The sequence below is a fragment of the Scyliorhinus canicula genome, chromosome 7 (genome assembly GCF_902713615.1).
Source record: "Scyliorhinus canicula chromosome 7, sScyCan1.1, whole genome shotgun sequence".
Taxonomy (NCBI): Eukaryota; Metazoa; Chordata; class Chondrichthyes; order Carcharhiniformes; family Scyliorhinidae; genus Scyliorhinus; species Scyliorhinus canicula.
This window is the reverse complement of record NC_052152.1, coordinates 88,592,927-88,620,564: the sequence shown is the minus strand read 5'-3', so window position 1 is coordinate 88,620,564 and position 27,638 is coordinate 88,592,927. Positions and strand designations below refer to the sequence as shown.

Here is a 27,638-nt window from a genome sequence, read left to right as displayed (position 1 = left end):
GTCTCTTCTGATGCACAAGCTTCGAAGAATATTTAATACTGCAGCAGCATGCCAGTTTCTCATTTCCCACACTGATTTAAGGACGTTTGTGTGACCCATGGTAAATAGAAAAGAAAATAATTTTGGGAAAACCGATAGATTTAGACTGAAGTTGCTCTTGATGTGTGACATCCAGCCATTGGAGGCTGGTAACCCTAGTACCCTGTACAGTAAGCAAACACTTGTGTAGCACTGCTTTGTAAACCAGGTGAGAATAGATTATTTTTTAAAAAAAATTAGAATACCCAATTTTTTTTTCCCATTTAAGGGGCAATTTAGCATGGCCAATCCACCTACCCCGCACATCTTTGGGTTGTGGGGACGAAACCCATGCAGACACGGGGAGAATGTGCAAACTCCACACTGAGAGTGACCCAGGGCCGGGATCGAATCTGGGTCCTTGGCGCTGTAGGCAGCAGTGCTAACCAGTATGCCATCTTACCGCTCAAGGTGAGATTAGATTAAAACCGGTTAGTCATAAGAATGTAACTGTGCCATAAATCAAACCAAATTGTCCATTGCTATCACAACAAGAACAGAGGATGCTCAGCAGGTCTGCCAGCATCCAGCAGGAGAGAAAGAGAGTTAACAATGTGTATTACAGTGATTGCTTGTGAATGGAAGCACTTTTAAACTTTGACATGGAACTCTGCCTATGAAGGTGATGAAAGCTGAGAGCCAATAATTTCAAAGGAAATTGGATGGGCACTTGTAGGAAATAAACTTGTAGGGCTACAGAGCTAGAGCAGGAGAATGAGACTGAGTTGCAGTAAAGAGGGTTGACATAGATTCCAATGGTCTCCGACTTGATGATATTTTCATTGTAACATATTATTCCTCAATAACTAATGCATCTTAAACTTTCAGCGAACACTTTTTAAAATAGAATTGCAATGAGCGTTTAAAGCAAACAGCTTTAAGGTTGAAATATTTGAATTTTAGCTTGTCTCCATCTCAGTTAATACAGAACACAAAATGGCATTCGGGGGGAGGAAAATGCACTAAAGGAAAAATAAAGCAATATTGAAACTACAGGCCATCTGGGAAGAGAAAGATTAATATTTTAGGCATATCCTTTCATCAAAATATAAATGCCCATTAAACTGGAAGAAAAAATGGTCAGTGCCAGAAGAATTGGAAGTATATCTATGCAGCAGCATGAAGTTAGAACCTAGATGGGAACAATTGGAATCTCGGGTTTTGAGCTTTTTACAGCCTTCAAAGAGATCTTCAATCAGCGGACCCAATTTGACAAATGTGTGTTTTGGAGTTTTCAGTAAATTGTTTGAGACAAAACAGTCGGCGAAATGGTAATTAGTTTGAACCAGAAGTCAATAACTTGAATGGAGAACATCAGTGTGTTAGCTCAAATCGAAAATGGATGTTCACCATGCCAGTTAAACGCTAAAAGTGAGCTAGCAAGCAATTGGCAATTTTTATTGTATATCTGGTGAGAAGGAATGTAGTGAAGATCTAAGATGTTTACCCATAGCTGGTGGGTGGTCGAATAGACACAAGAATAATCAACATTGGGGTTGTTGCAGTGCAAATGGCATTGTGTTTGACCCTGAGAAAACAAACAGTTAAAAACCACATGACTTGTGATGCTATCAATTCATACAGTAGTGAGATTTTCCAGCAATGGAAACCCTTTCTTTCTCTGAGAAGAATGTGAAAATAACTAAAATATTTTTGCTGATTGATTGCATTTGTATAGTGCCTTTTAATGTACAGTCATATACTAAGCTGATTCATGGATGGGCAATAGTAAATGTATGACAAGCGCAGAAGAGTGTTGATTAGTAGGGTGACAAGAAGTTTGGTTTCAGTTGTAGATTCTTGGGAGATTTTTTAAAGTGTAAGGAGATGTGGGAAGGTGTAAGGAAACGACTTCCAGAAAATTAGCCCAGATTAGCTGAAGACTGCCACCTGTGATGGAGAAAGGAAGACGGGATGCACAAAGGCTGGAGCTGAAAGAGCAGTGTTTGAGAAGCAATTATAAGGCCCACAAAAATTGCATAGATGGTGTGGGGCACTGCTATGGACCGTTTAAGGGCGAGAATGTTTATTATGCCACAGGAAGTAGTATCGATCAGCAAGATTGATTGGTGAGCAGGTCTTGAGCCACATTTATAGAGCTTCTTTAGCATAAGGATTTGCAGCCATTCTCATCCTCTTCCTTGCAGAAGGGATTGCCTGTATGTGTTCCAAGATGTTTACCTTGTGTTTCACAATGGTGGGCAAACCTAATGACGGAATCTATCACTCACTTGTGAAGTCTGCTTTACTGCTTTCTATTTTACTGTATGGCTTTCCACCTGTTAAATCAATTTCACCTTCTCTCCGATTGACAACACTTTTAACTTTCTCGCAGGTTTAGCCATAGTCGCAGATTTTGCAAGTCCTTTCACTGGATGATCCTGATGTCTGACCCAGCGCTCCATGATGTCAGGCTCTTGTGTGGTCTAACTGCTCTTTTCAGCGCAGTCATAGGACAGCCTTAAACAAGTTCAGCTAATACAATGTGGAATTTCGGGAGCAGCGTTCTATGGGATTTGCTATTCTGCCAGCAGGAATGGTTGACAACTTCAACATAACTGGAATTTCATGTCACCTGCGTTTAAATCTATCTAATTTCACTGCAGATCCAGTTGCCTTTTGGAAGTTACTGTTAAATTTGCTTGCACCACACTTTTGGGCAGTGAACAATTTATAGGAACATACAACTTATAAGCAGGAGTAGGCCATTTGGTCCTGATCTGCCATTTTCTCTCTCCCTCTTTTTTTTTCTCTCTCTCTCTCTCTCTCTCTCTCTCCCCGCATGCATGCTGAACAGACAACTAACTAATGAATAAAACATTTTCCAGTGAATTCTTTTTGCATAGAACCCTTGTATTGATCCTCTCAGGGCAAATTTGACCCTTTCCAGTTTTATAAATCCCGCCATGTCACTGATCCAGGTCTCCACACTTGGGGGGCCTTGCGTCCTTCCACTGTAGCAGAATCCTTCAACGGGCTACTAGGGACGCAAAGACCAGGACACCGGCCTCTTTCGCCTCCTGCACTCCCGGCTCTACCGCAACTCCAAAAATCGCGTGTCCCCACCCTGGTTTGACCCTGGATCCAACCACCCTCGACACCGTCCCCGCCACCCCCTTCCAGAATTCTCCCAGTGCTGGGCATGCCCAGAACATATGGGCGTGGTTCGCTGGACTCCCCGAACATCTGGTGCACCTATCCTCACACCCAAAGAACCTACTCATCCTAGTCCCGGACATGTGGGCCCGGTGCAGCACCTTAAATTGGATGAGACTAAGCCTCGCACATGAGGAGGAAGAGTTGACTCTCTCCAAGGCATCCGCCCAAGTCCCGTCCTCTATCTGCTCCCCGGGTTCCTCCTCCCATTTAGCCTTCAGCTCCTCCACTGACGACTCCTCCACCTCCTGCATTACCTTATAGATGTCAGACACCTTCCCCTCCCCGACCCACACCCCCGAAAGCACTCTGTCCATCGTCCCCTGCGAGGGCAGCAAAGGGAATCCCTCTACCTGTCGCCTAGCAAACGCCTTTACCTGCAGGTATCTGAACATGTTCCCTTGGGGAAGGCCAAATTTATCTTCCAGTTCCCCCAGGCCTGCAAACCTCCCGCCAATAAACAGGTCCCTCAATTTGCTGATGCCCGCCCTTTGCCACCCCCTAAATCCCCCATCCTTGTTCCCCGGGATGAACCGATGGTTGCCACCCAGTGGAGCCTCCATCGAGCCCCCTGTTTCCCCCCCTATGCCGCCTCCACTGTCCCCAGATTCTTAGGGTCACCGCCACCACCGGGCTCGTGGTAAACCTCTTAGGGGAGAGCGGCAACGGTGCCGTTACCATGGCACCCAGGCTCGTACCTCTACATGACGCCATCTCCATTCTTTTCCATGCCGCCCCTCCCCCCTCCATCACCCATTTACGCACCATTGACACATAGGCCGCCCAATGGTACCCCAGAAGGTTGGGCAGCGCCAGCCCGCCTCTATCCCTCCCTCGCTCCAGGAACACCCTCTTCACTCTCGGAGTCCCATGCGCCCACACAAAGCTCAGAATACTGCTAGTCACTCTCCTAAAGAAGGCCCTGGGGATAAAGATGGGCAGGCACTGAAAGAGGAACAAGAACCTCGGAAGCACTGTCATTTTGACGGACTGTACCCTCCCCGCCAACGATAATGGCAGCATGTCCTAACTCTTGAACTCCTCCTCCATCTGATCTACAAGTCTGGTGAAATTATGCTTGTGAAGAGTCCCCCAGTCCCTGGCCACCTGCACCCCCAGGTACCTAAAGCTCTCCCCTGCCCGCCTAAGCGGGAGCCTACCAATTCCTTCCTCCTGGTCTCCAGGGTGCACCACAAACACCTCACTCTTGCCTAAATTTAATTTATAACCTGAAAAGGTCCCAAACTCAGCTAGCAGCTCCATCACCCCCGGCATCCCTCCCACCGGGTCCGCCACATACAGTAACAGGTCATCGGCATACAACGACACCCTATGTTCCTCTCCACTTCGCACCAAGCCTCTCCACCTCTCTGAGTCCCTCAACGCCATCGCCAGTGGCTCGATTGACAGTGCAAACAACAAGGGGGACAGGGGGCAACCCTGCCTGGTCCCTCGGTAAAGCCGGAAGTACTCCGACCTCCTCCTATTCGTGGCCACGCACGTCATCGGGGCCTCATATAGCAGCCTTACCCTAATGAACCCTTCACCAAATCCAAACCTCCCCAACACCTCCCATAGGTACCCCCACTCCACTCTTTCGAAGGCCTTCTCTGCATCCAGCGCCACCACTATCTCAGCCTCCCCCTCAATCGCCGGCATCATGATGACATTCAGCAATCTCCGCACATTCGTGTTCAGCTGCCTTCCCTTCACAAAACCTGTCTGGTCCTCGTGCACAACCCCTGGCACACAGTCCTCTATCCTGGTGGCCAGGATTTTTGCCAGCACCTTAGCATCCACGTTGAGGAGAGATATGGGCCTGTATGAACCACACTGCTGGGGGTCCTTGTCCCTCTTTAAAATTAACGAGATCAGCGCCCGCGACATCGTCGGGGGCAAAGTCCCCCCTTCCCACGCTTCGTTGAGTGTCCGCACCAGCAAGGGGCCCACTAGGTCCACAAACTTTTTATAAAATTCCACCGGGAACCCATCCGGCCCCGGTGCCTTCCCTGACTGCATCTGCCCAATCCCCTTAACTAGCTCCTCCAGCTCAATCGGCGCACCCAACCCCTCCACCTTCTCCTCCTGCACCTTCGGGAAAGAAAGCCCGTCAAGGAACCTCTCCATTCCCCTCCTCTCCCCCGTTGGCTCCGACCGGTACAGTTCCCCGTAAAAGTCCTTGAAGACCTCATTCACCTCTACCCCCTTCCGCACCACATTCCCACTCTTGTCTCTCACTCCAGCAATTTCCTTAGCCGCATCCCGCTTGCGGAGCTGATGAGCCAGCATCCTACTCGCCTTTTCACCATGTTCGTACACTGCCCCTTGTGCCTTCCTCCACTGTGCCTCCGCCTTTCTAGTGGTCAGCAAATCAAATGTAGCCTGCAGGCTGCGCCTCTCCCCCAACAGTTCCTCCTCTGGTGCCTCTGCATACCTCCTGTCCACCTCCAGCATCTTTCCCACCAGTCTATCCCTCTCACTCCTCTCCCTGTGTGCCCGGATGGATATCAGCTCCCCACGAATCACTGCCTTCAGGGCTTCCCAGACCATCCCCACCTGAACCTCCCCCGTATCATTCACCTCGAGGTACCCCTCAATACTTGCCCGGACCCTCCTACACACCTCCTCCTCCGCCAACAACCCCACATCCAACCGCCACAACGGGCGCAGGTCCCGCACCTCCCCCATCTCCAACTCTATCCAATGCGGAGCGTGGTCGGAGATTGCAATGGCCGAATACTCGGCCTCCTCCACTCTCGGAATCAGTCCCCTACTCACCACGAAGAAATCTATCCAAGCGTAGACCCTATGTACGTGGGAGAAGGAAGAGTACTCGCGTGCTCTCGGCCTCACAAACCTCCATGGATCCACCCCACCCATCTGGTCCATAAACCCTCTCAGTACCTTGGCCGCCGCCGGCCTCCTACTCGTCCTAGAGCTGGACCGATCCAGTGAAGGATCCAACACCGTATTAAAGTCCCCCCCCCCCCCCCCCCCCCCCCCATGATCAGACCCCATGATCAGACCTCCCGCCTCCAGATCCGGGACCCGTCCCAACATACGCCTCAGAAAGCCCGCATCGTCCCAATTTGGGGCATACACACTAGCCAGTACCACCTTCTCTCCTTGTAGCCTGCCCCTAACCATAACATACCTACCCCCCTTATCCGCTACCACCTCCGATGCCTCAAACAACACATTTTTCCCCACCAGAATCGCCACACCCCGGTTCTTCACATCCAACCCAGATTGGAAAACCTGCCCCACCCATCCCTTCCTCAGGCGGACCTGGTCCGCCACCTTCAGGTGGGTCTCCTGAAGCATTGCCACATCTGCCTTTAGCCCCTTCAGATGAGCCAGTACCCTCGACCGCTTCACTGGCCCATTCAACCCTCTCGCATTCCAGGTGACCAACCGGATCAGAGGGCGTCCCGCCCCCCTCCCATGTCGACTAGCCATAGCCTGTCGACTGCCCGCCCCAGGCCAGCACCCCCTGCCCGACCCAGTTCCCACGGCGACAACACCTCACCTCTGTCCCCCCCAGCCCCCAGCAGCTCCTTCCTGACCCTACCAGCAGCAACCCGGTATTATTCAAATATACTCTTGACAAACATCTGTGATGTTACTGATCATGTCCAATTAGAGCTAATGTCAGAAGCAAATGTCTGGTTGTTTTCAAGTGTTTTGAGACAACTCGAATACCTCCAACAATAATTTCTCATGCATTATCTTCTTGTTTACAGCCCTAATGAAATAGGGTTGCTGAACATATCAATCCCCAAGGTGTCCCAATCATTGCTATTGGCAAATGGCTAATACATTTACAATATATGAAACTATCACAATAGAATCAATTGTGAATTTGCTTTTTGCAGCCTCACCATATAGTGCATTACCTAGCTGTGTACAGCCATTTCACCAGGTAGACGACACTGAACCTCACACCATTTACTGTCAAGTGCTGGCTTCACCCGACCAAAGGCCGCCTGCCTTCTCGCCAGCTCTGCAGTTATGTCCTGATGTGTATGAATGACAGCTCCTTCGCACTTCACCTTCTGCCTTTGTTTCGTCCAACTCAGGACCTTCTCCTTGACATGGAATTTGTGGAGAAAAAGTATGACCGTCCTCGCCGGCTTGTTTGTCTTCGGCTTTGGCCTGAGCGACCGATGAGCCCTACTCAGTCAGCCTCGGGTACTCCACCCCCTCAGACAAGCCTGCAATTCTCAAATTCTGCCACCTCGACCTGTTCTCTAGCTGGTCCACCTTGGCTATTAGTTCTTTGTTGGCCTCCAACATCCTCCATAGATCCTCACCCATCGAGGTGAACTGGTCACTATGCTGCGACAGAACCTCCTTCAACTTCTCTCCTTGCTCCCGTACCTCGGCCGATGTCTTCGCCACTGCCACCTTCACATGGGCCATCACCACCTCCTTCTTCGCAACCATCATCTCCTTACGCATCGCCTCCATTTGTTTGGCGAACTGCCTCTCAAACTCTTCAGCTATCACCTTGGTCAAAGTCTCTATTGTGAAGGGCGCGGCCCTGCCAAGCGATTCAGCCTCCACCATCTTTCCTGCTGCCGGGCTGAACCGCTCACTCGTCGAACTTCTTGCCCCCTACTCCCCAGTGGCTTTTTACTGGGTGTTGACATTCCCCTTATGTCTTCTTGCACCAGCTTATCCAAAGACTGCCCCTGCAATATTTTGGGCATTAAACTCCAAAAACCAGAGCCTCGAGCAGGAGCCAACCAACGTACGACTTCCACCTACTTGCTGCCACCGGAAGTCATTTATGTTTCCTCACTAATAACATTCGACAGACTGGCAAAATTTAACCCATCATTTTTTTTCGAAGCCTACTGTAACATTTTCAACCCTCCAAGCCTCGGAAATCATCCCTGTATCCAAGGAGGATTGAAAATTTGTGTATTTGATCTAGACCAGCTGACCATTCTACTTTGAGAATTGTCATTCTTTTATATTTTATCCTCTTCAATATCGCTATTGTCTTCTCCTTTACTCATTCATTGGCAGCATCTTCTCTCATAAAGACAGATGCAATGTACTGATTTATTACCCCAGCCATGCCCTCTGTCTTCATAAGCAGATCTCCGTTTTTTTGTCCTTCACTGCTCTGACATTTCTTTGACTGCCCTTTTACGATTTGTATTGAAACAAAAACTTTTAGGTTCTGTTTTGTACTATTTGTTCATCTATTCCTATACTATCTCTTTGCCCCTCTTGCTCCATTTTTTTAATATATCCACTGTGCTCTCTATGTTCCCAGATAGGGGAGCTGAATAGAATCAGCAGCAAGAGCACAAGCTGATTTGTTTTTTTTTCTTCTTCATTAAGAAAGGAACGACATTTTTTAAATGCCCCCTTTGCTGAGGTAACAGAGGGCAGCTGGCAGTTTAGTAGCTTTAGGTGAAGGTAGGGGGGAGAAAGGGAGGCCGGTCAAAGGAAACATGAACATTTAATGGTTTTGAAGTAATAAAATGTAGTAATCACAAATTTAATTTATGTTGTAATATTTCATAAGAGATGCAATGATATTTGTAAAAGTTGTGTTGCAGAAAATTAAAGCAAAGTTGGTATATTTGATGGGTGTTTGAGTTTAATGTTTATTATTTGTACCAGGCTCTGAAGAACACAGAGATTATAGGTGTAATAGAAGGAGGAGACATTCTTGAAGAAAGACTGAGGTCTGTTAGAGAAACTGTGAAGCGGCCAGTTGGAGGCTTCCTTTTGGATGGGTTTCAGGGAGACAGCCTACACGATGACCCCAAACTGAACTTAATTTCTTCAGTCATAGGAGAACTGCCTGAAGATAAACCCAGGTAAGGGAAAATGCAAAATGTGGCAATCATTGTGTCTTCATTGAACAGATATTAATAAGCATCGGTCACCAGTACTTTTATTTAAAATCAGTCAAGGGGCATCATCAACAAACAGATATTGGCATCTCTATGTCATTTTGAATACTTTTTCTAATTCAACATGGTTTAACCTTGCATCCACTCTGCATCAGGCAGTTGAATATTTGAGGAAATATTTCATCATTGGGGACAATTTATTTTCAATGGCTGTGTTTTAGCTACAAAGCTGTACTTAAAATACAAATCTATTGTGGTAAACTTCCTTAGATCACAGACACGTTGATTTTTCTCCATCCTGTGGTTCTTAGACGGACCCACGACTTAGTGTCTGTTGTGGGTATTTTTACTTTGAGAATGAGTATCACGCCTTTCTATCTTAGTTTCCGTCTCATCTATGTTAAATAAAATGGACCTATGGTCTCTGGAATTTAGAGAAAAAAGAAATGATCTGACAGAATTGTTACAGCACAGAAAGAGGCCATTTAACCCACCATGTCTCAACTGGCTCTCCAAACTAGTATCATAACTTAGTGTCATTCCCTTGTGTTTTCCCTGTACATAGCCGATGGATAAGATAATCTACGGATAAGAGGTTGGCCAATTAGGACTCAGATGAGCAGAAGTTTTTTTACTCGGAAGGTTGTGAATCTTTGGGCTGCTCTGTTGCATATGTTTACGGCTTAGATTAATAACTTTTGGGGCACGACGGGAATCAAGGGATTTGGGAATAGGGTGGGAAAGAACATTGCTTCCATTCATAGAATTTACAGTGCAGAAGGTGGCCATTCGGCCCATCTAGTCTGCGCCGGCTCTTGGAAAGAGCACCCTACCCAAGGTCAACACCTCCACCCTATCCCCATAACCCAATAACCCCACCCAACACTAAGGGAAATTTTGGACACTAAGTGCAATTTATCATGGCCAATCCACCTAACCTGCATATCTTTGGACTGTGGCAGGAAACCGGAGCACCCGGAGGAAACCCACGCGCACACTGGGAGGATGTGCAGACTCCGCACAGACAGTGACACAAGCCGGAATCTAACCTGGGACCCTGGAGCTGTGAAGCAATTGTGCTTTCCACAATGCTACCGTGCTGCCCTCATTCAAGTAACCTGCATCCACCACACTTCTAGGCAATGATTTCCAGACCCAAACCACTTGTGTGAAATTTTTTTTCTCACATCACATTTGCCTCTTTTACGAATCACTAAATCTGTGCCCTCTCATTCTTGATCCTTTTACGAGCAGGATCGGTTTCTCCCCATCTACTCTGTCCAGCCAGTTCATGATTTTGAGCAGCTATCAAATCTCAGCCACCATCTCTTCCTACGAGAACAGTCCCAACTCCCCAATCTATCCTCATAGCTGAAATTTCTCATTCCTGGAACCATTCTTGTAAATCTCTTCTGCACTCTATCCCATGCATTCACACCCTTTCTGGTGTGGCACTCAGAATTGTACGCAATATTCCAGCTGATACAGTAGTCCCCCTTTATAACGCGGGTGTTGGGGTCCAAGACAGCCACCCGCGTTGCATCCGAGCCGCGGATATCCACGATGGGGGTTAATTTTAGAATACAGGGCTACAGAGGGGAGGGGCGATGTGAGACCATGCTGGTCTTGCAGAGGCCCGTATGACCACCTCCTGTGTTCTCTGCTCTCTCCCTCCAATCAGCCGGCAGTGTCAATTTCAGCGGCCAGCTCACTTTGATCCGGAGAGGGAAGCTGCTCTCTCACTGAAACAATCAGCTGGCCGCTGAAGTTGACACTGCCGGCTGCTCTCTCCCTCCAATCAGAGACATTAAAACTTAAAAGTTGGATTGGAGGGAGAGAGCAGCCGGCAGTGTCAATTTCAGCAGCCGGCTGATTGTTTCAGTGAGAGAGCAGCTTCCCTCTCCGGATCAAAGTGAGCCGGCCGCTGAAATTGACACTGTCGGCTGCTCTCTCCCTCCAATCAGCCAGCAGTGTCAATTTCAGCGGCCGGCTCACTTTGATCCGGAGAGGGAAGCTGACAGTTGGGGTCCATAAGCCCCCCCGCTGTATATCGCGAACCGCGGTATTGCGGAGCGCGATATAACGGGGGACTACTGTACCAGCCTCCCCGGACAGGCGCCGGAATGTGGCAACTAGGGGCTTTTCACAGTAACTTCATTGAAGCCTGCTTGTGACAATAAGTGATTTTCATTTCATAACTCGTGTCCTGTACATGTTCAACACAACCTCTTTGCTCTTAATCTCTACGCCATTGTTAATAAAGCCCATTGAGAGCTCCCTGAATTCTGTCTGTTTCAATGAGAGAACTCAATGAGATATTTGCTGAGAGGCTGTTTCCCCTGGCTGGAAAGGCTAGGGGGAAATAGTCGATGGATAAGTGAGTCTACGGATAAGAGGTTGGCCAGTTAGGATTCAGATGAGCAGAAGTTTATTCACTCAGAAGGTTGTGAATCTTTTGGATGCTCAGTTGCATATGTTTAAGGCTTAGATTGATAGATCTTTGGGCTCTAAGAGAATCAAGGGCTATGGGAATAAGGTGGGAAAGGCAGTTGAGGTAAATGATTAACCATGATCATCTATTGAATGTAAGAGCAGAAGTGGATATATTTCCTACCCTGGTTCCTGTTTCTTATGTTTGATGAGCGCAGGAAACATGCTCTGTATATCTTCACACATCATCTTTGAGCTCAATCGTCAGTCTTGGTGCAAGTTACACCTTTTCTGCTCCGGTTTCTGCTCACTCATTTGCATATCACCACTGGGCAGCTAATCTAGAAGCTCAGGCTAACGTTCTGGGTTCAAATCTCACCACAACTGCTGGTGGAATTTAAATTCCATTCATAAAAATCATGAATTAGAACATAGAACATTACAGCACAGTACAGGCCCTTCGGCCCTCGATGTTGCGTCGACCTGTGAAACCACTCTTAAAGCCCATCTACACTATTCTGTTATCATCCATATGTTTATCCATATGATTGCTAATCTCAGTAACAATCATGAAAGTATTATCAATTGTGATAAAAATCTATCTGGTTAACTAATGCGCTTTAGGGAAGGGAATCTGTCATCCTTACTTGGTCTGCCCTATATGGGACTCCAGACCCACAGCAATATGGTTTACTCTTAAATGCCCACTGAAATGACCAAGCAAGCCACTCAGTTTAAGAATAATTAGGAATTGGGAACTAGAACTGGCCTTGCTCGTGACACGGCTCTGGGCGCGCTGGCAAGGCCAGCCTTTATTGTCTGTACCTAATTACCCGTGAACAGCCTATATCTATTTCTTGTGGTGTATTTACATCCATAGTGCTGTTAGAGAAGGGGTTCCAGGATTTTCACCCATAGACGATGAAGGAACCATCATGTTGCAAGTCAGGATGGAGTGTGAGCTCGAAGGAAACGTACAGATGGAGCTTGTTACTCATGTCCTTCTTGGTGATAGAGGTTGCAGGTTTGGGAGAGGGGGGTGATTAGCCTTGGCTAGTTGTTGTTGTGCATCCCTGAATTCTAACTATCGCTGTTACTGTGTCAGTGGTGGATGGATGCCAATCACGTGAGCTGTTTTGTCCTGGATGGTGCTGGGCTTTTTGTTTCGTGTTGAAGTGCATGCATTCAGTACTCATCACACTAAAATAAAAACAGAAAATGCTGAAAATACTCAGCAGGACAGAGAGTATTTGTGAAGCGCAAAACAGAGTTAATGATTCGGGTGTGTGACTTGTCATCAGTCTTTGGGCAAAGATGATTGGCCTCCAACAACCACAATCATCTCCCTTTGTGCTAGGTGTGACTCCAGTCAGTGAAGAATATTCTCTCTATTTCAGTTGACTTCAATTTTACTCGGCTTCTTTGATGCCACATTCAGTCAAATGCTCCCAAATGAGCAGAAACAACTGCTGTCTATGTTTTATGAACATTGCTCTTGTTTCTATTCACTCTCTGGGTCATGGTCAGATTTCAAGATAGGAATAGGATGTTTTACTGCAATTGTACAGGGCATTGGCGAGGCCAGACCTGGAGTATTGTGTGTAGTTTTGGTGTCCTTATCTGATGAAGGATGTTTTTGCGATGTGGAGGAGTGCAGCAAAGGTTTACCATGCTGATTCCTGGGATGCCAGGACTGTCATATGAGGAGAGACTAAGTTGCTTAGGATTATATTAATTGGAGTTTAGAAGAGTGAGAGAGGATCTCATAGAAACTTATAAAATTCTAACAGGGTTAGACGGATAATTCAGAAAGAATGTTCCCCATGGTGGGGGAGTACAGAACTAGGTGTTATAATTTGAGGATAAAGGGCAAACCTTTTGGGACTGAAGTGAGGAGAAAGTTCTTCACCCAGAGAGTGGTGAATCTGTGGAATTCACTACCACAGAAAGTAATTGAGGCCAAAATGTGTAAATTCAGGAAGGAATTAGATATAGCACTTGGGGCACTTGGGTCAAGGTGGGGTCAAGCTATTAAATTTGATGATCAGCCATGATACTGAATGGCTGAGCAGAATTGAAGGGCCAAATAGCCTCTTCGTGCTTCCATTTTCTATGTATGTTCTCTGCAGGTGGCATTAGAAGGCAACAAGATGAAGTAACCTCCATGCCCTTCAACCAAATTATTTTAAGAATGATTGATTATGTTATAATTAGAGAAAAAAGAATTTACCTTTAAGCACCTTGCACATCTGGAGATCTCAAAGTGCTTTACAGTCAGTGTTGTACTTTTAAAAGTGTAACCATTGTTGTAATGTAGGAAATGAAAGACTTGCATTCAAATAGTGCCGATGGCATCAGGTCACCGCAAAGCATTTACAAGCAATTGTTGCTCGTTCTGGGTGAGTGCTTAACACTTGATTTGGCTCTGTTTCGTTACTTAGCTCTGGAGTCGCCAGCTATCGTTAAGATACCGCCACAAGTTTCAAGGTCAAGTTCAAAGCAATAAAACCATACACCAATTAGTAAGTTCAAACAAATGAGTTTATTATAATACAATTATAATACTACCCATGCACACGCTAAGATTAAACTATTCATACCACAAATAAGGTTCCCCACAGTAGGCTATTGCAGAAAATACAGAAGCATGGAATTCAGGGTGATTTAGCAGTTTGGATCAGAAATTGGCTAGCTGATAGAAGACAAAGAGTGGTGGTTGATGGGAAATGCTCTGACTAGTGTCCAGTTACTAGTGGTGTGCCACAAGGATCTGTTTTGGGGCCGTTGCTGTTTGTCATTTTTATAAATGACCTGGAGGAGGGCGTCGAAGGATGGGTGAGTAAATTTGCAGATGACACTAAAGTTGGTGGAGTTGTGGACAGTGCAGAAGGATGTTACAAGTTACAGAGGGACATAGATAAGCTGCAGAGCTGGGCTGACAGGTGGCAAATGGAGTTTAATGCAGAAAAATGTGAGGTGATTCATTTTGGAAAGAATAACAGAAAGGCAGAGTACTGGGCTAATGGTAAGATTCTGGGTAGTGTGGACGAGCAGAGAGATCTCGGTGTCCATGTCCATAGATCCCTGAAAGTTGCCACCCAGGTTGAGAGGGTTGTTAAGAAGGCGTACGGTGTGTTAGCTTTTATTGGTAGAAGAATTGAGTTTCGGAGCCATGAGGTCATGTTGTAGTTGTACAAAACTCTGGTGCGGCCGCATTTGGAGTATTGTGTGCAGTTCTGGTCGCCACATTATAGGAAGGATGTGGAAGCATTGGAAAGGGTACAGAGGAGATTTACAAGAATGTTGCCTGGTATGGAGGGAAGATCATATGAGGAAAGGCTGAAGGACTTGAGGCTGTTTTCGTTAGAGAGAAGAAGGTTAAGAGATGACTTAATTGAGGCATACAAGATGATCAGAGGATTAGATAGAGTGGACAGTGACGGCCTTTTTCCTCGGATAGTGATGTCCAGCACGAGGGGACATAGCTTTAAATTGAGGGGAAATAGATATAGGACAGATGTCAGAGGTAGGTTCTTTACTCAGAGAGCAGTAAGGGCGTGGAATGCCCTGCCTGCAACAGTAGTGGACTCGCCAACACTAAACGCATTCAGATGGTCATTGGATAGGCATATGGACGATAAGGGAATAGTGTAGAGGGACTTTAGAGGGGTTTCACAGGATGGCGCAACATCGTGGGCCGAAGGGCCTGTACTGCGCTGTAATGTTCTATGTTCTAATACTTATCTTAAAGGGAACTGCCGGATCAGGGGACAAGGCCTCTTGCTCTGCGCTGGTCTGCAGACTTCAGGTTGGTACGGGTTAAAAAGGGGTCAGGAGTGTCTATCTCCGGTAGCGATCGTTGTGAGACACTTACTTGCTGGCGGCTGCTGTCCCAAACCTCTCCTCTCTCTGTCAAGGTCTTCTTCGGTAAAAGGCTGGTTGAGAGGGCTGGTCAAGAGAGGAGGGCTGGTCAGGGAGAACGAACTAAGTGTGGGACCTGTCTTTTATAGGTCCTAGGGCTTCGTGCCCTTTTGGGCGGACCCTTTACCTGCTGAAAATCGATTGGGTCTCTTCCCAATCGATTTGTTTGAATCCCCCCAATACGGAGGCTGTTCCTCGGCTACTGGGCGGGCCTTCAGGTGCTTTGTTTTCGAACCCCGCTGGTGCTGGGGTGTCTGGTTTCCCATACACTGTAGCAATCACTTCCCTATTTGTGTCCATTGTCCCTGGGATCGTTCCATTGCTATGTTAACTATCCCGGAGATTGCCTCATTAGTATGCGGAATGTTCGTTTCGGTGCTGTCTGCTCTCTTAGCAGACAGAATACACATTGGCTTGGTGCAGCCTTGCTTGTGCTGCAAACTTTGTCCATTTTAACCTGCAAGCTTTGCGTTCCTCCATTTTGTATTGAGGGAATGGCCAACTTCGGTGGCTACACAATGTAGGAAATGCAGCGTTGTTATTTGTAGGACGTTTCTGTGCGCAATGTAGTAATGGCCAGACAAACCCTTTTTATTGATGTTAGTTGAGGGATAAATATTAGATTTGACATATGGGGAGACTGACTCTTTCTGACATTGGGCCATGGATGTACCTGAGAAATGAGGCTGCCAATTTCAACAAAGCAATGCCTTACAAATGCAATATGTAGGGCAACACGGTAGCATGGTGGTTAGCATAAATGCTTCACAGCTCCAGGGTCCCAGGTTCGATTCCCGGCTGGGTCACTGTCTGTGCGGAGTCTGCACGTCCTCCCCGTGTGTGCGTGGGTTTCCTCCGGGTGCTCCCGTTTCCTCCCACAGTCCAAAGATGTGCGGGTTAGGTGGATTGGCCATGCTAAATTGCCCGTAGTGTCCTAAAAAAAGTAAAGGTTAAGGGGGGGGTTGTTGGGTTACGGGTATAGGGTGGATACGTGAGTTTGAGTAGGGTGATCATTGTTCGGCACAGCATTGAGGGCCGAAGGGCCTGTTCTGTGCTGTACTGTTCTATGTTCTATGTTGGATAACTAATTAAATTGTTTTAGTCGTGTTGATTGAGGAATAAATATTGGCCTGGACACAAGGAGGACTCCCCTGTTTTTTTTTCAAATAGTGTAATGAGATCTGTCTGAGAGGACAGGTGAACCTTGATTTAAAGTCTCACCTGAAAGGTGACGTATCTGACAGTGCAGCTCTCCCTGAGAACTGCATAAGGACTTCAGCTTAAATCAGGCGATGAGGATAGAGTTAGAAAGGAAAAGCAGAGGTTCTAAATATTGGACTTGATTTCACTCTTTCATAGGAAACTTCCATGATTTTGGTAAGTTGATGGTGCATGAAATTTGTTAAAGTCATTGTTGAATTTTCGTGAGAGAAGTTTGTTTATAAGCAAAATTAATCAATGTGAAATATTATTTAGGGTGGTAAATGGTGCAGAGTACATTTCATAATTATTTCAGAAACATGGATCGAGCATTTCCAATATTTCTGTTTCTGTATACTTTTAACCATAGTTATTCAGCAAAGCTAACCGGATTCTGCCAAAATGAGTATTTTGTTGTACCTCATAGCTGTTTAATATTGCAATATTTGTTCAAATTACCACGTCCTCCCCTTCCCTCCCCCAATATTAGGTTGATCCATGGGATTGGAAAGCCAGATGAAGTACTGGAATGTATATCAAGAGGAGTGGATTTGTTTGAAGGTTTCTTCCCCTATCTGATGACCGAGCAAGGAAGAGCTCTGACATTCAATTTTAAATACAAGATGGACCCAGAGACGGAAGGTACCAGTTATAGAATATGTTGTGTTAGTGTGCGGTGCATAACAAAAGTGGTCATGGTCTCTATGGTCAGGGCAGCACGGTAGCATTGTGGATAGCACAATCGCTTCACAGCTCCAGGGTCCCAGGTTCGATTCCGGCTTGGGTCACTGTCTGTGCGGAGTCTGCACATCCTCCCCGTCTGTGCGTGGGTTTCCTCCGGGTGCTCCGGTTTCCTCCCACAGTCCAAAGATGTGCAAGTTAGGTCGATTGGACATGATAAATTGCCCTTAGTGTCCAAAATTTCCCTTAGTGTTGGGTGGGGTTACTGGGTTATGGGGATAGGGTGGAGGTGTTAACCTTGGGGTAGGTGCTCTTTCCAGGAGCCGGTGCAGACTCGATGGGTCGAATGGCGTCCTTCTGCACTGTAAATTCTATGATCTACAGCAGTCCATCGATATTATTATTCATGGCTTGGTATAATGTGTTCTCACCTGCCTTGAGCACCCAGGCTAGGTTGTAGTACTGAGAATACCTGAGTCACTTGCACCGTAATCAGCCTCTGTTTTCTGACCATCACCACGTCAGCTGCCTGATGTGCTTCTGTCTCACCTCATTCACCATCTTATGTGGTGCAGCCTAATCAGAGATACAGCAAATAGAACCTGGAAAATAGGTCTGTGCCATTTATTCAGCATTTATATAAAGATCTACAATCGCAACGAGACTTAGAACATAGAACATAGAACAGTACAGCACAGAACAGGCCCTTCGGCCCTCAATGTTGTGCCGAGCCAATATCACCCCATTTAAACCCACGTAACCCGCATACCCGTAACCCAACAATCCCCCCATTAACCTTACACTACGGGCAATTTAGCATGGCCAATCCACCTAACCCGCACATCTTTTGGACTGTGGGAGGAAACCGGAGCACCCGGAGGAAACCCACGCGCACACGGGGAGGACGTGCAGACTCCACACAGACAGTGACCCAGCCGGGAATCGAACCTGGGACCCTGGAGCTGTGAAGCATTGATGCTAACCACCATGCTACCGTGAGGCCCTTAATTAACTTGATTAACTTAGTTAACTTGATTAAGTTAACTCCACTGTGTGTTAAACTAAAGTTGCTAATTTTGAAGGGATACAACCGATTGTGCTATATTGTATAACATTTTGGATGTATTCATCAAAATGAGAGGTGTTTAATGCTGGGCACGGAACACTTTCCATTTTAGAAACCCTGTGTTGGCATCAGTTACTCCCTGATCAGTTATTCTGTACTTCAACAGCTCCCTATTCTTTTCCCAATAACGTGCCTTAGCCACAACCTCAGAGGAGCACATCTTACTGTAATGAGGCATAGTATTTTTCATTTTTTTTAGAATTAGAACAGTACAGCACAGAACAGGCCCTTCGGCCCTCAATGTTGTGCCGAGCAATGATCACCCTACCCAAGCCCACGTATCCACCCTATACCAGTAACCCAACAACCCCCATTAACATTATTTTTTAGGACACTAAGGGCAATTTAGCCTGGCCAATCCACCTAACCCGCACATCTTTGGACTGTGGGAGGAAACCGGAGCACCCGGAGGAAACCCACGCACACACGGGGAGGACGTGCAGACTCCACACAGACAGTGCCCCAGCCGGGAATCGAACCTGGGACCCGGTTCCAGCATAACCACCATGCTGCCCTTTTAAGAGACCATAAGACATGGGAGCAGAATTAGGGCACTTGGCCCATCGAGTCTGCTCCGCCATTCAATCATGGCTGATATTTTCTCATCCCCATTCTCCTGCCTTCTCCCCATAATCCCTGATCCCCTTATTAATCAAGAACCTATCTGTCTCTGTCTTAAAGACACTCGGTGAATTGGCCTCCACAGCCTTTTGCGGAAAAGAGTTCCACGGATTCACCACCCTCTGGCTGAAAAAATTCCTCCTCATCTCTGTTTTAAAGGATCGTCCCTTTAATCTGAGATGGTGTCCTCTGGTTCCAGTTTTTCCTGCAAGTGGAAACATCCTCTCCACGTCCACCCTATCCAGGCCTCGCAGTATCTTGTACGCTTCAATAAGATCCCCTCTCATCCTTCTAAACTCCAACGAGTACAGACCCAGAGTCCTCAAACGTTCCTCATACGACAAGTTCTTCATCCGGGAGATCATTCTTGTGAACCTCGTCTGGACCCTTTCCAAGGCCAGCACAGCCTTCCTTAGATATAGGGCGCAAAACTGCTCAAAATGCTCCAAATGAGGTCTGACCAGAGCCTTAAAAAGCCTCAGAAGTATATCCCTGGTCTTGTATTCTAGCCCTCTTGACATGAATGCTAACATTGCATTTGCCTTCTTAACTGCCGACTGAGCCTGCACATTAATCTTAAGAGAATCGTGAACAAGGACTCCCAAGTCCCTTTGTGCTTCTGCATTCCGAAGCATTACTCCATTTAGAAAATAGGCTATGCCTAGATTCCTCCTTCCAAAGTGCATAACCTCTCACTTTTCCACATTGTATTTCATTTGCCACTTCATTGCCCAGTCTCCTAGCTTGTCCAAGTCCTTCTGCAGCCCCCTTGCTTCCTCAATACTACCTGTCTCTCTACAGATCTTTGTAAAATCTACAAACGTAGCAACAGTGCCTTCAGTACCTTCTTCAAGATCATTAATGTATATTGTAAAAAGTTGTGGTCCCAGCACAGACCCCTGAGGCACACCACTAGTCACCGGTTGCCATCCTGAAAAAGACCCCTTTATCCCCACTCTTTGCCTTCTGCCAGTCAGCCAATCCTCTATCCATGCCAGGATCTTACCCTGAACACCATGGGCTTTTAACTTATTTAACAGTCTCCTGTGTGGCACCTTGTACAAAGACGCGAGTGGTCCTAAAGGAAGGGTGCTAAATTGGGGAAAAGCCAAGTATACCAAAATTCGGCAGGAGCTAGGAAATGTGGATTGGGAGCAGCTGTTTAAGGGTAAATCCACATTTGAAATGTGGGAGTCTTTTAAGGAAAGGTTGATTAGAGTGCAGGACAGACATGTCCCTGTGAAAATGAGGGATAGAAATGGCAAGATTAGGGAACCATGGATGACGGGTGGAATTGTGAGACTAGCTAAGATGAAAAAGGAAGCATGCATAAGATCGAGGCGACTCAAAACTGATGAAGCTTTGGAGGAATATCGGGAAAGTAGGACAAATCTCAAACGTGCAATAAAGAGGGCTAAAAGGCGTCATGAAATATCTTTGGCTAACAGGGTTAAGGAAAAACCCAAAGCCTTTTATTCGTATATAAGGAGCAAGAGGGTAACTAGAGAAAGGATTGGCCCACTCAAAGACAAAAGAGGGAATTTATGCGTGGAGTCAGAGGAAATGGGTGAGATTCTTAATGAGTACTTTGCATCGGTATTCACCAAGGAGAGGGACATGACTGATGTTGAGGCGAGGGATGAATGTCTAGGTCATGTCGGCATAAGGAAGGGGGAGGTTTTGGGTATTCTAAAAGGCATTAAGGTGGACAAGTCCCCAGGACCGGAAGGGATCTATCCCAGGTTACTGAGGGAAACGAGGGACGAAATAGCTGGGGCCTTAACAGATATTTTTGCAGCATCCTTGAGCACAGGTGAGGTCCCGGAGGACTGGAGAATTGCTAATGTTGTCCCTTTGTTTAAGAAGGGTAGCAGGGATAATCCAGGGAATTATAGACCTGTGAGCTTGACGTCAGTGGTAGGCAAACTGTTGGAGAAGATACTGAGGGATAGGATCTATTCACATTTGAAAGAAAATAGACTTATCAGTGATAGGCAGCATGGTTTTGTGCAGGGAAGGTCATGTCTTACAAACCTAATAGAATTCTTTGAGGAAGTGACAAAGTTAATTGATGAGGGAAGGGCTGTAGATGTCATATACATGGACTTCAGTAAGGCGTTTGATAAAGTTTCCCATGGCAGGTTGATGGAAAAAGTGAAGTCGTATGGGGTTCAGGGTGTACTAGCTAGATGGATAAAGAACTGGCTGGGCAACAGGAGACAGAGAGTAGTGGTGGAAGGGAGTGTCTCAAAATGGAGAAAGGTGACTAGTGGTGTTCCACAGGGATCCATGCTCGGACCACTGTTGTTTGTAATATACATAAATGATCTGGACGAAGGTATAGGTGGTCTGATGAGCAAGTTTGCAGATGATACTAAATTTGGTGGAGTTGCAGATAGCGAGGAGGACTGTCAGAGAATACAGCAAAATATAGATAGATTGGAGAGTTGGGCAGAGAAATGGCAGATGGATTCAATCCAGGCAAATGCGAGGTGATGCATTTTGGAAGATCTAATTCAAGAGCGGACTATATGGTCAATGGAAGAGTCCTGGGGAAAATTGATGTACAGAGAGATCTGGGTGTTCAGGTCCATTGTACCCTGAAGGTGGCAACGCAGATCGATAGAGTGGTCGAGAAGGCATACAGCATGCTTGCCTTCATCGGCCGGGGTATTGAGTGCAAGAGTCGGCAGGTCATGTTACAGTTGTATAGGACTTTGGTTAGGCCACATTTGGAATACTGCGTGCAGTTCTGGTCGCCACATTACCAAAAGGATGTGGATGCTTTAGAGCGGGTGCAGAAGGGGTTCACCAAGATGTTGCCTGGTATGGAGGGTGCCAGCTATGAAGAAAGGTTGAATAGATTAGGATTGTTTTCGTTGGAAAGACGGAGGTTGAGGGGGGACCTGATTGAGGTCTACAAAATTGAGAGGTATGGACAGGGTGGATAGCAACAAGCTTTTTCCAAGAGTGGGGGTGTCAATTACAAGGGGTCACGATTTCAAGGTGAGAGGGGGAAAGTTTAAGGGAGATGTGTGTGGAAAGTTTTTTACGCAGAGGGTGGTAGGTGCCTGGAACACTTTGCCAGCGGAGGTGGTAGAGGCGGGTACGATAGCATAATTTAAGATGAATCTGGACTGATATATGAACGGACGGGGAACAGAGGGAAGTAGATCCTTGGAAAATAGGCAACAGGTTTAGATAACGGATCTGGATCGGCGCAGGCTGGGTGGGCCGAAGGGCCTGTTCCTGTGCTGTAATTTTCCTTGTCTTTGTCTTGTCAAAGGCCTTCTGGAAATCTAAATAAATCACATCAACTGATTCTCCTTTGTCTAACTTGCTTGTTACCTCCTCAAAGAACTAACAGATTTGTTAGACACAACCTCCCTTTGACAAAGCCGTGCTGACTCAATCCTATTTTATCATGCACTTCCAAGTGCTTCGCAATTAACAACAGACTCTAAAATCGTACCAAATGACCGAAGTCAGGCCTATAATTTCCCATCTTCTGCCTCCCTCCCTTCTTAAACAGTGTTGTTACATAGCCACCTTCCAGTCCTCTGGGACCCTTCCTGCCTCCAGTGATTCCTGAAAGATCATCACTAATGCCTCCAAAATTTCCTCAGCTACCTCTTTTAGCACCCTGGGGTGCAGTCCAGGTGACTTATCCACCTTCAGACCTTTCAGTTTCCCCAGAACCTTCTCCTTAGTGAAATGAAATGAAAACCGCTTATTGTCACGAGTAGGCTTCAATGAAGTTACTGTGAAAAGCCCCTAGTCGCCACATTCCGGCGCCTGTTCGGGGAGGCTGGTACGGGAATTGAATCGTGTTGCTGACCTGCCTTGGTCTGCTTTAAAAGCCAGCGATTTAGCCCAGTGAGCTAAACCAGCCTCTGTAATGGTCACTGCATTCACCTCTGCCTCCTGGAGCTCTGGCATCCCACTGCTGTCTTCTACCGTGAAGACTGATGCAAAGTAATTATTCAGTTTGTCTCCCATTTCTTTGTTTCCTATTATTACTTCTCCAGCCACATTTTCTAGTGGTCCAATGTCTATTTTTGCCTCTCTCTTACCTCTTATATATTGAAAAAATCTCTTCCTATCTTCCTTTATATTACTAGCTAGCTTGCACTCGTACTTCATCTTCTCCCCCCTTATTGCTTTTTTAGTTGTCCTCTGCTTGCATTTAAAGGCTTCCCAATCCCCTAGTTTCCCACTATTCCTCGCCACTTTGTATGCTTTTTCCTCAGCCTTTATGCTGTCCTCGACATCCCTCGTCAGCCATGGATGCCTTGTCCTCCCCTTAGCATGTTTCCTCCTCCTTGGGATGAATTTCTGTTGTGCCTCCCTAATAACCCGCCAAAAACTCTTGCCATAGCTGTTGCACTGTCTTCCCTGCTAGGCTCCTTCTCCAATCCATTCTGGCCAGTTCCTCCCTCATGTCTTTGAAGTTACCCTTATTTAATTGTAATACTGTTACATCTGATTGGAGCTTCTCCCACAAATTGTAGGGTAAATTCTATCATATTGTGGTCACTGCTCCATAAGGGTTCCTTCACCTTCAGTTCCCTAATTAAGTATGCCTCATTACACATCACCAAATCCAGTATTGTCTGTTTCCTAGTAGGCTCTGTCACAAGCTGCTCCAAAGAACGATCTCTTAGACATTCCACAAATTCCATTTCTTGGGATCCACTACCAACCTGATTTTCCCACCTGCATATTGAAGTCCCCCATGATTATTGTAATATTGCCTTTTTTACATGCCTTTTCTATCTCCTGATTTATTTTCTGCCCCACATCCTGACTACTGCTAGGGGGCCTGTACATAACTCCCATCAGGGTCTTTTTACCTTTGCGATTCCTCAACTCTACCCATAGAGATTCTATCCCTTCTGATCCTATATCGCTCCTTGCTATCAATTTAACTTAATTCCTTACCAACAATGCAACCCCGCCCCTTTGCCCATCTGCCTGTCCTTTCGATAGGACATATATCCTATATCATCAGGTGATTCCTAGAAGGAGCTGCACCCTGAAAGCTAGTGATTCCAAACAAACCTGTTGGACTTTGACCTGGTGTTGTAAGATGTGTTACTGTGCCCACCCCAGTCCAAAGCCGACATCTCCACATGTCTACCCTCATACGCTGCAAGAAAGGATTTTCCGAAGCGTGGTACATTGGCAAAACCATGCAAACGCTGCGACAACGGATGAACGGACATTGCGCGACAGTTGCCAGGCAGGAATGTTCCCTTCCAGTCGGGGAACACTTCAGCAGTCAAGGGCATTCAGACTCTGATCTTCGGCTAAGCGTTCTCCAAGGCGCCCTTCAGGTCGCTCGACAACGCAGAATTGCTGAGCAGAAACTTACAGCCAAGTTCCGCACACATGGTTACGGCCTCAACCGAGACCTTGGATTCATGTCGCATTACATTCGCCCCTTCCACCATCTGGCCTGGGTTTGTGAAATCCTACCAACTGTCCTGGCTTGAGACAATTCACACCTCTTTAACCTGTGATTATCCCTCTCTCCAGTTGCTCCGTTTGGACCTGTAGACTTAATTGCCAATTACCCGCAAAAACTTGTATTCAAAGTATCATATTGCACCGTTGCCTTTGTCTATATGTATATATATATATGTGTATGTATGTTTATGGAACCTGAGGAAGGAGCAGTGCTCCGAAAGCTAGTGATTCAAAACAAACCTGTTAGACTTTAACCTGGTGTTGTAAAACTTCTTACTGTATCTATTATAGTTCAGAGGTCTCAGTCACTCCTTTATGCTGTCTGGTTGTTATATTCCACTTCCACATTGGGGATTTAAATTTTTATTCTTTTCACAGGTGTTTGTTGCCCATTCCCAATTGCCTTTGAGAAGGTGGTGGCAAGCTACCTTCTTGAACTGCTGCAGCCCATCTGGTGCAGACATAGTGCTGTTAGAAAGGGAGCTGTAATAATGAAGGAACAGTGATATGGTTCCACGTCAGGATGGTGAATGACTTTAAGGGAACTTTCAGGCGGTGGAGTTCTTCCTGACCCCTTGTCTTTTTAGGTGGTAGACATTGCGGGTTTGAAAGCTCCCTTCGAAGGAGCATTGGTGAGTTGCTGCTGTGAATTCCACCACAGTTCGTTGGTGGTGGAGGGAGTGAATAATTAAACTAGTGGATGATGTGCTTTGTCCTGGATGGTGTTAGGCTTCTCGACAGGTGTTGGATGAAAACAAATTACTGCAGATGTTGGAATCTGAAACAAAAACAGAAAATACTGGACAATCTCAGCAGGTCAAACAGCATCTGTGGAGAGAGAACAGACCTAACGTTTCAAGTCTGGATGACTCTTTGTCAAAGCTGGAGAGGACTGGAAATAGGGTCAGATTTATACAGTTGTGAGGTCATGGAGCGATGGGGCTGATAGAAGTCCTGCGATAGGTGGAAATTGACAAAGATGTTGTGGACAGAAAGACAAAAAGAATGTAAATGGGGGTGAGGGTGCTGATGGTGGCACATAAAGAGATTAGAATGTTTGAATGGCAAACCAAGGTGAGCAGTGCGTTAAAGGGAAACTGGGAAGAGGGAGCAAATGGCTCAAATGGGGTGGGGGGGAGGGGGACAATGGTGAGGAAAAACAGATCTATGGAAGAAATGAAGATAAATTGATAGAAATAAAAATTGGATGAAGGTGGAGGAGAGAGTTCAGTCTGAAGTTGTTGAACTCTAATGTTAAATCCGGGAGGCTAATCGGAAGATGCGGTGCTGTTCCTCCAGTTTGAGCTGGGCTTCACTGGAACATTGCAGCAGGCCAAAGATGGACATGTGGACGCGAGAGCAGGATGGTGAGCTGATTGTTGTTGGAGTTGCCTAATCCAGGCAAGTGGAAAATACTCCATAACAATTCTGATTTGTGGATTATAAATGGTGTACAGGTTCTGGGGAGTCAGATGGTGACTTACTATTTCAGTTTATGCTCAAAAACAGGCTTCTAAAGTTTCAAACTTAATTTTTGCATAATATTCCAAACAGTAATTGTCCACATGCGGCAATGACGAACTATTAAACTGAAATTGCATTTACATTGCTGTGACCTATTACAGCTGATTCAAATAACCATGTGAGAAGTACAGTAACTGATGCAATAACTGATGAAAGCTTTCTTTAACATCATAGTTCACCTACTGTTAACTTGAGATGAGAGCTGAGAACAGTACAAGCACATTGTATAATATAAATTCAAACTAAAACTCTAATAAATGCTTTGGATTATATTTCAGTGCTGGAAAGAAATGGCTGTGGGGATAATGAGATTAGTAACAAGCCCTCGGGCAATAAGGGCAAGATGATTCCTTTTACAACTGACTTGAGAAGTGAACAGTAAGTGTTAATGAATTTTTAATAAACTTGTTAATAAATGTGGTGGAGTGTTCAATAGAGTTTCTTTTTAACCCTTATTTTTCTTTCTAACAAAACAAGAAATGCACTGCAGGAAAGACTGATCTAATTTTTCTTCTATGGGCTCCTATGGTACAGTATCTGATCAGTTGTCAGCTCTATGTAGTGAACCAAATGACTTGACAAATTTTACTATGGCAGTGAACATAGGACATTCTTGCTTTTTTTTTCTAGTTACCCATTGGATATTTGTTTATGCCTGTAAAAATAATATCATCAGTGAAATGGACATACTGCAGGAAGAACCCTGTGTCGCAAACATGTTAATTTCAGTATTATTTTCTCCCATTCAATTAGTCCACTCCTTAATCTTTTAAACTCAACCAGCCCGTTCCAATCATTTTTACCTTTGTATCGGCTGAAGTGTGTACAGTTTGGTGTACAGTACAGGCGGTGGTTGCACCTTCTTCTGGAGAAGAAAATCCGAGGATAAGCCCTGAACGCATGGAATTGGATTTGCCATCAAAAACTAACTCGTCGCCAGACTTTCGGAGCTCCCTGTCAGCATCAACGAACGCCTCATGACTCTCCGTCTACAACTTGCCAAGAACCAGCATATGCTTCAACCCTTCATGACTATGATGACTCCAAAGAAAGATTCTGGAGGATAAGATCATGCTCCTTGGGAACCTCAACACCAGGGTTGGAAAGAACTCCTAACTCTGGAAAGGAATCCTCGGAAGGAAAAGAGTGGGGAATTGCAATTCCAACGGGGTTCTCCTGCGCACCAAATGTGTGGAATACCAGCATGCTTACTTACTGTTCTGCCACAAATACAAGTTCAAGACTTGTTGGAGACATCCACAGTGAAAGCACTGGCACATGATTCAACTACATCATCATCCAATTCTAAGACAAAAAGGATGTCCTCGCCATCAAAGCAATGGCCAGTGCAGTCGACTACTGGACAGCACCACAGGCTCATCGCTCCTCTATGTCCATTAAACTCCACCAGAAGCAGCAAAAGATGAAGTAACAGATCAGAAAAAAGATCAACGTTGAATGGCTTCAAGAGCCAAGCATGCCAGTGAACATCCAACAATGTCTTCACCAAAACCTAAAAAGCGTTAATTCTAATGGAGTGGAGGAAAACTGGAAAG

At 46.0% G+C, this 27,638-nt stretch overlaps 1 protein-coding gene across 1 annotated transcript in view; it reads left to right on the top strand.

Moving 5' to 3' along the window:
- Window positions 1–27,638, top strand: part of qtrt2 (queuine tRNA-ribosyltransferase accessory subunit 2) — a 49,738-nt gene that overhangs the window by 15,936 nt on the left and 6,164 nt on the right. Inside the window, exons 6-8 of the mRNA XM_038802415.1 lie at window positions 8,875–9,074; window positions 17,152–17,303; window positions 26,361–26,460. Of these exons, the coding sequence (XP_038658343.1) occupies window positions 8,875–9,074; window positions 17,152–17,303; window positions 26,361–26,460 (452 nt within the window). The remainder of the gene's footprint in view (window positions 1–8,874; window positions 9,075–17,151; window positions 17,304–26,360; window positions 26,461–27,638) is intronic.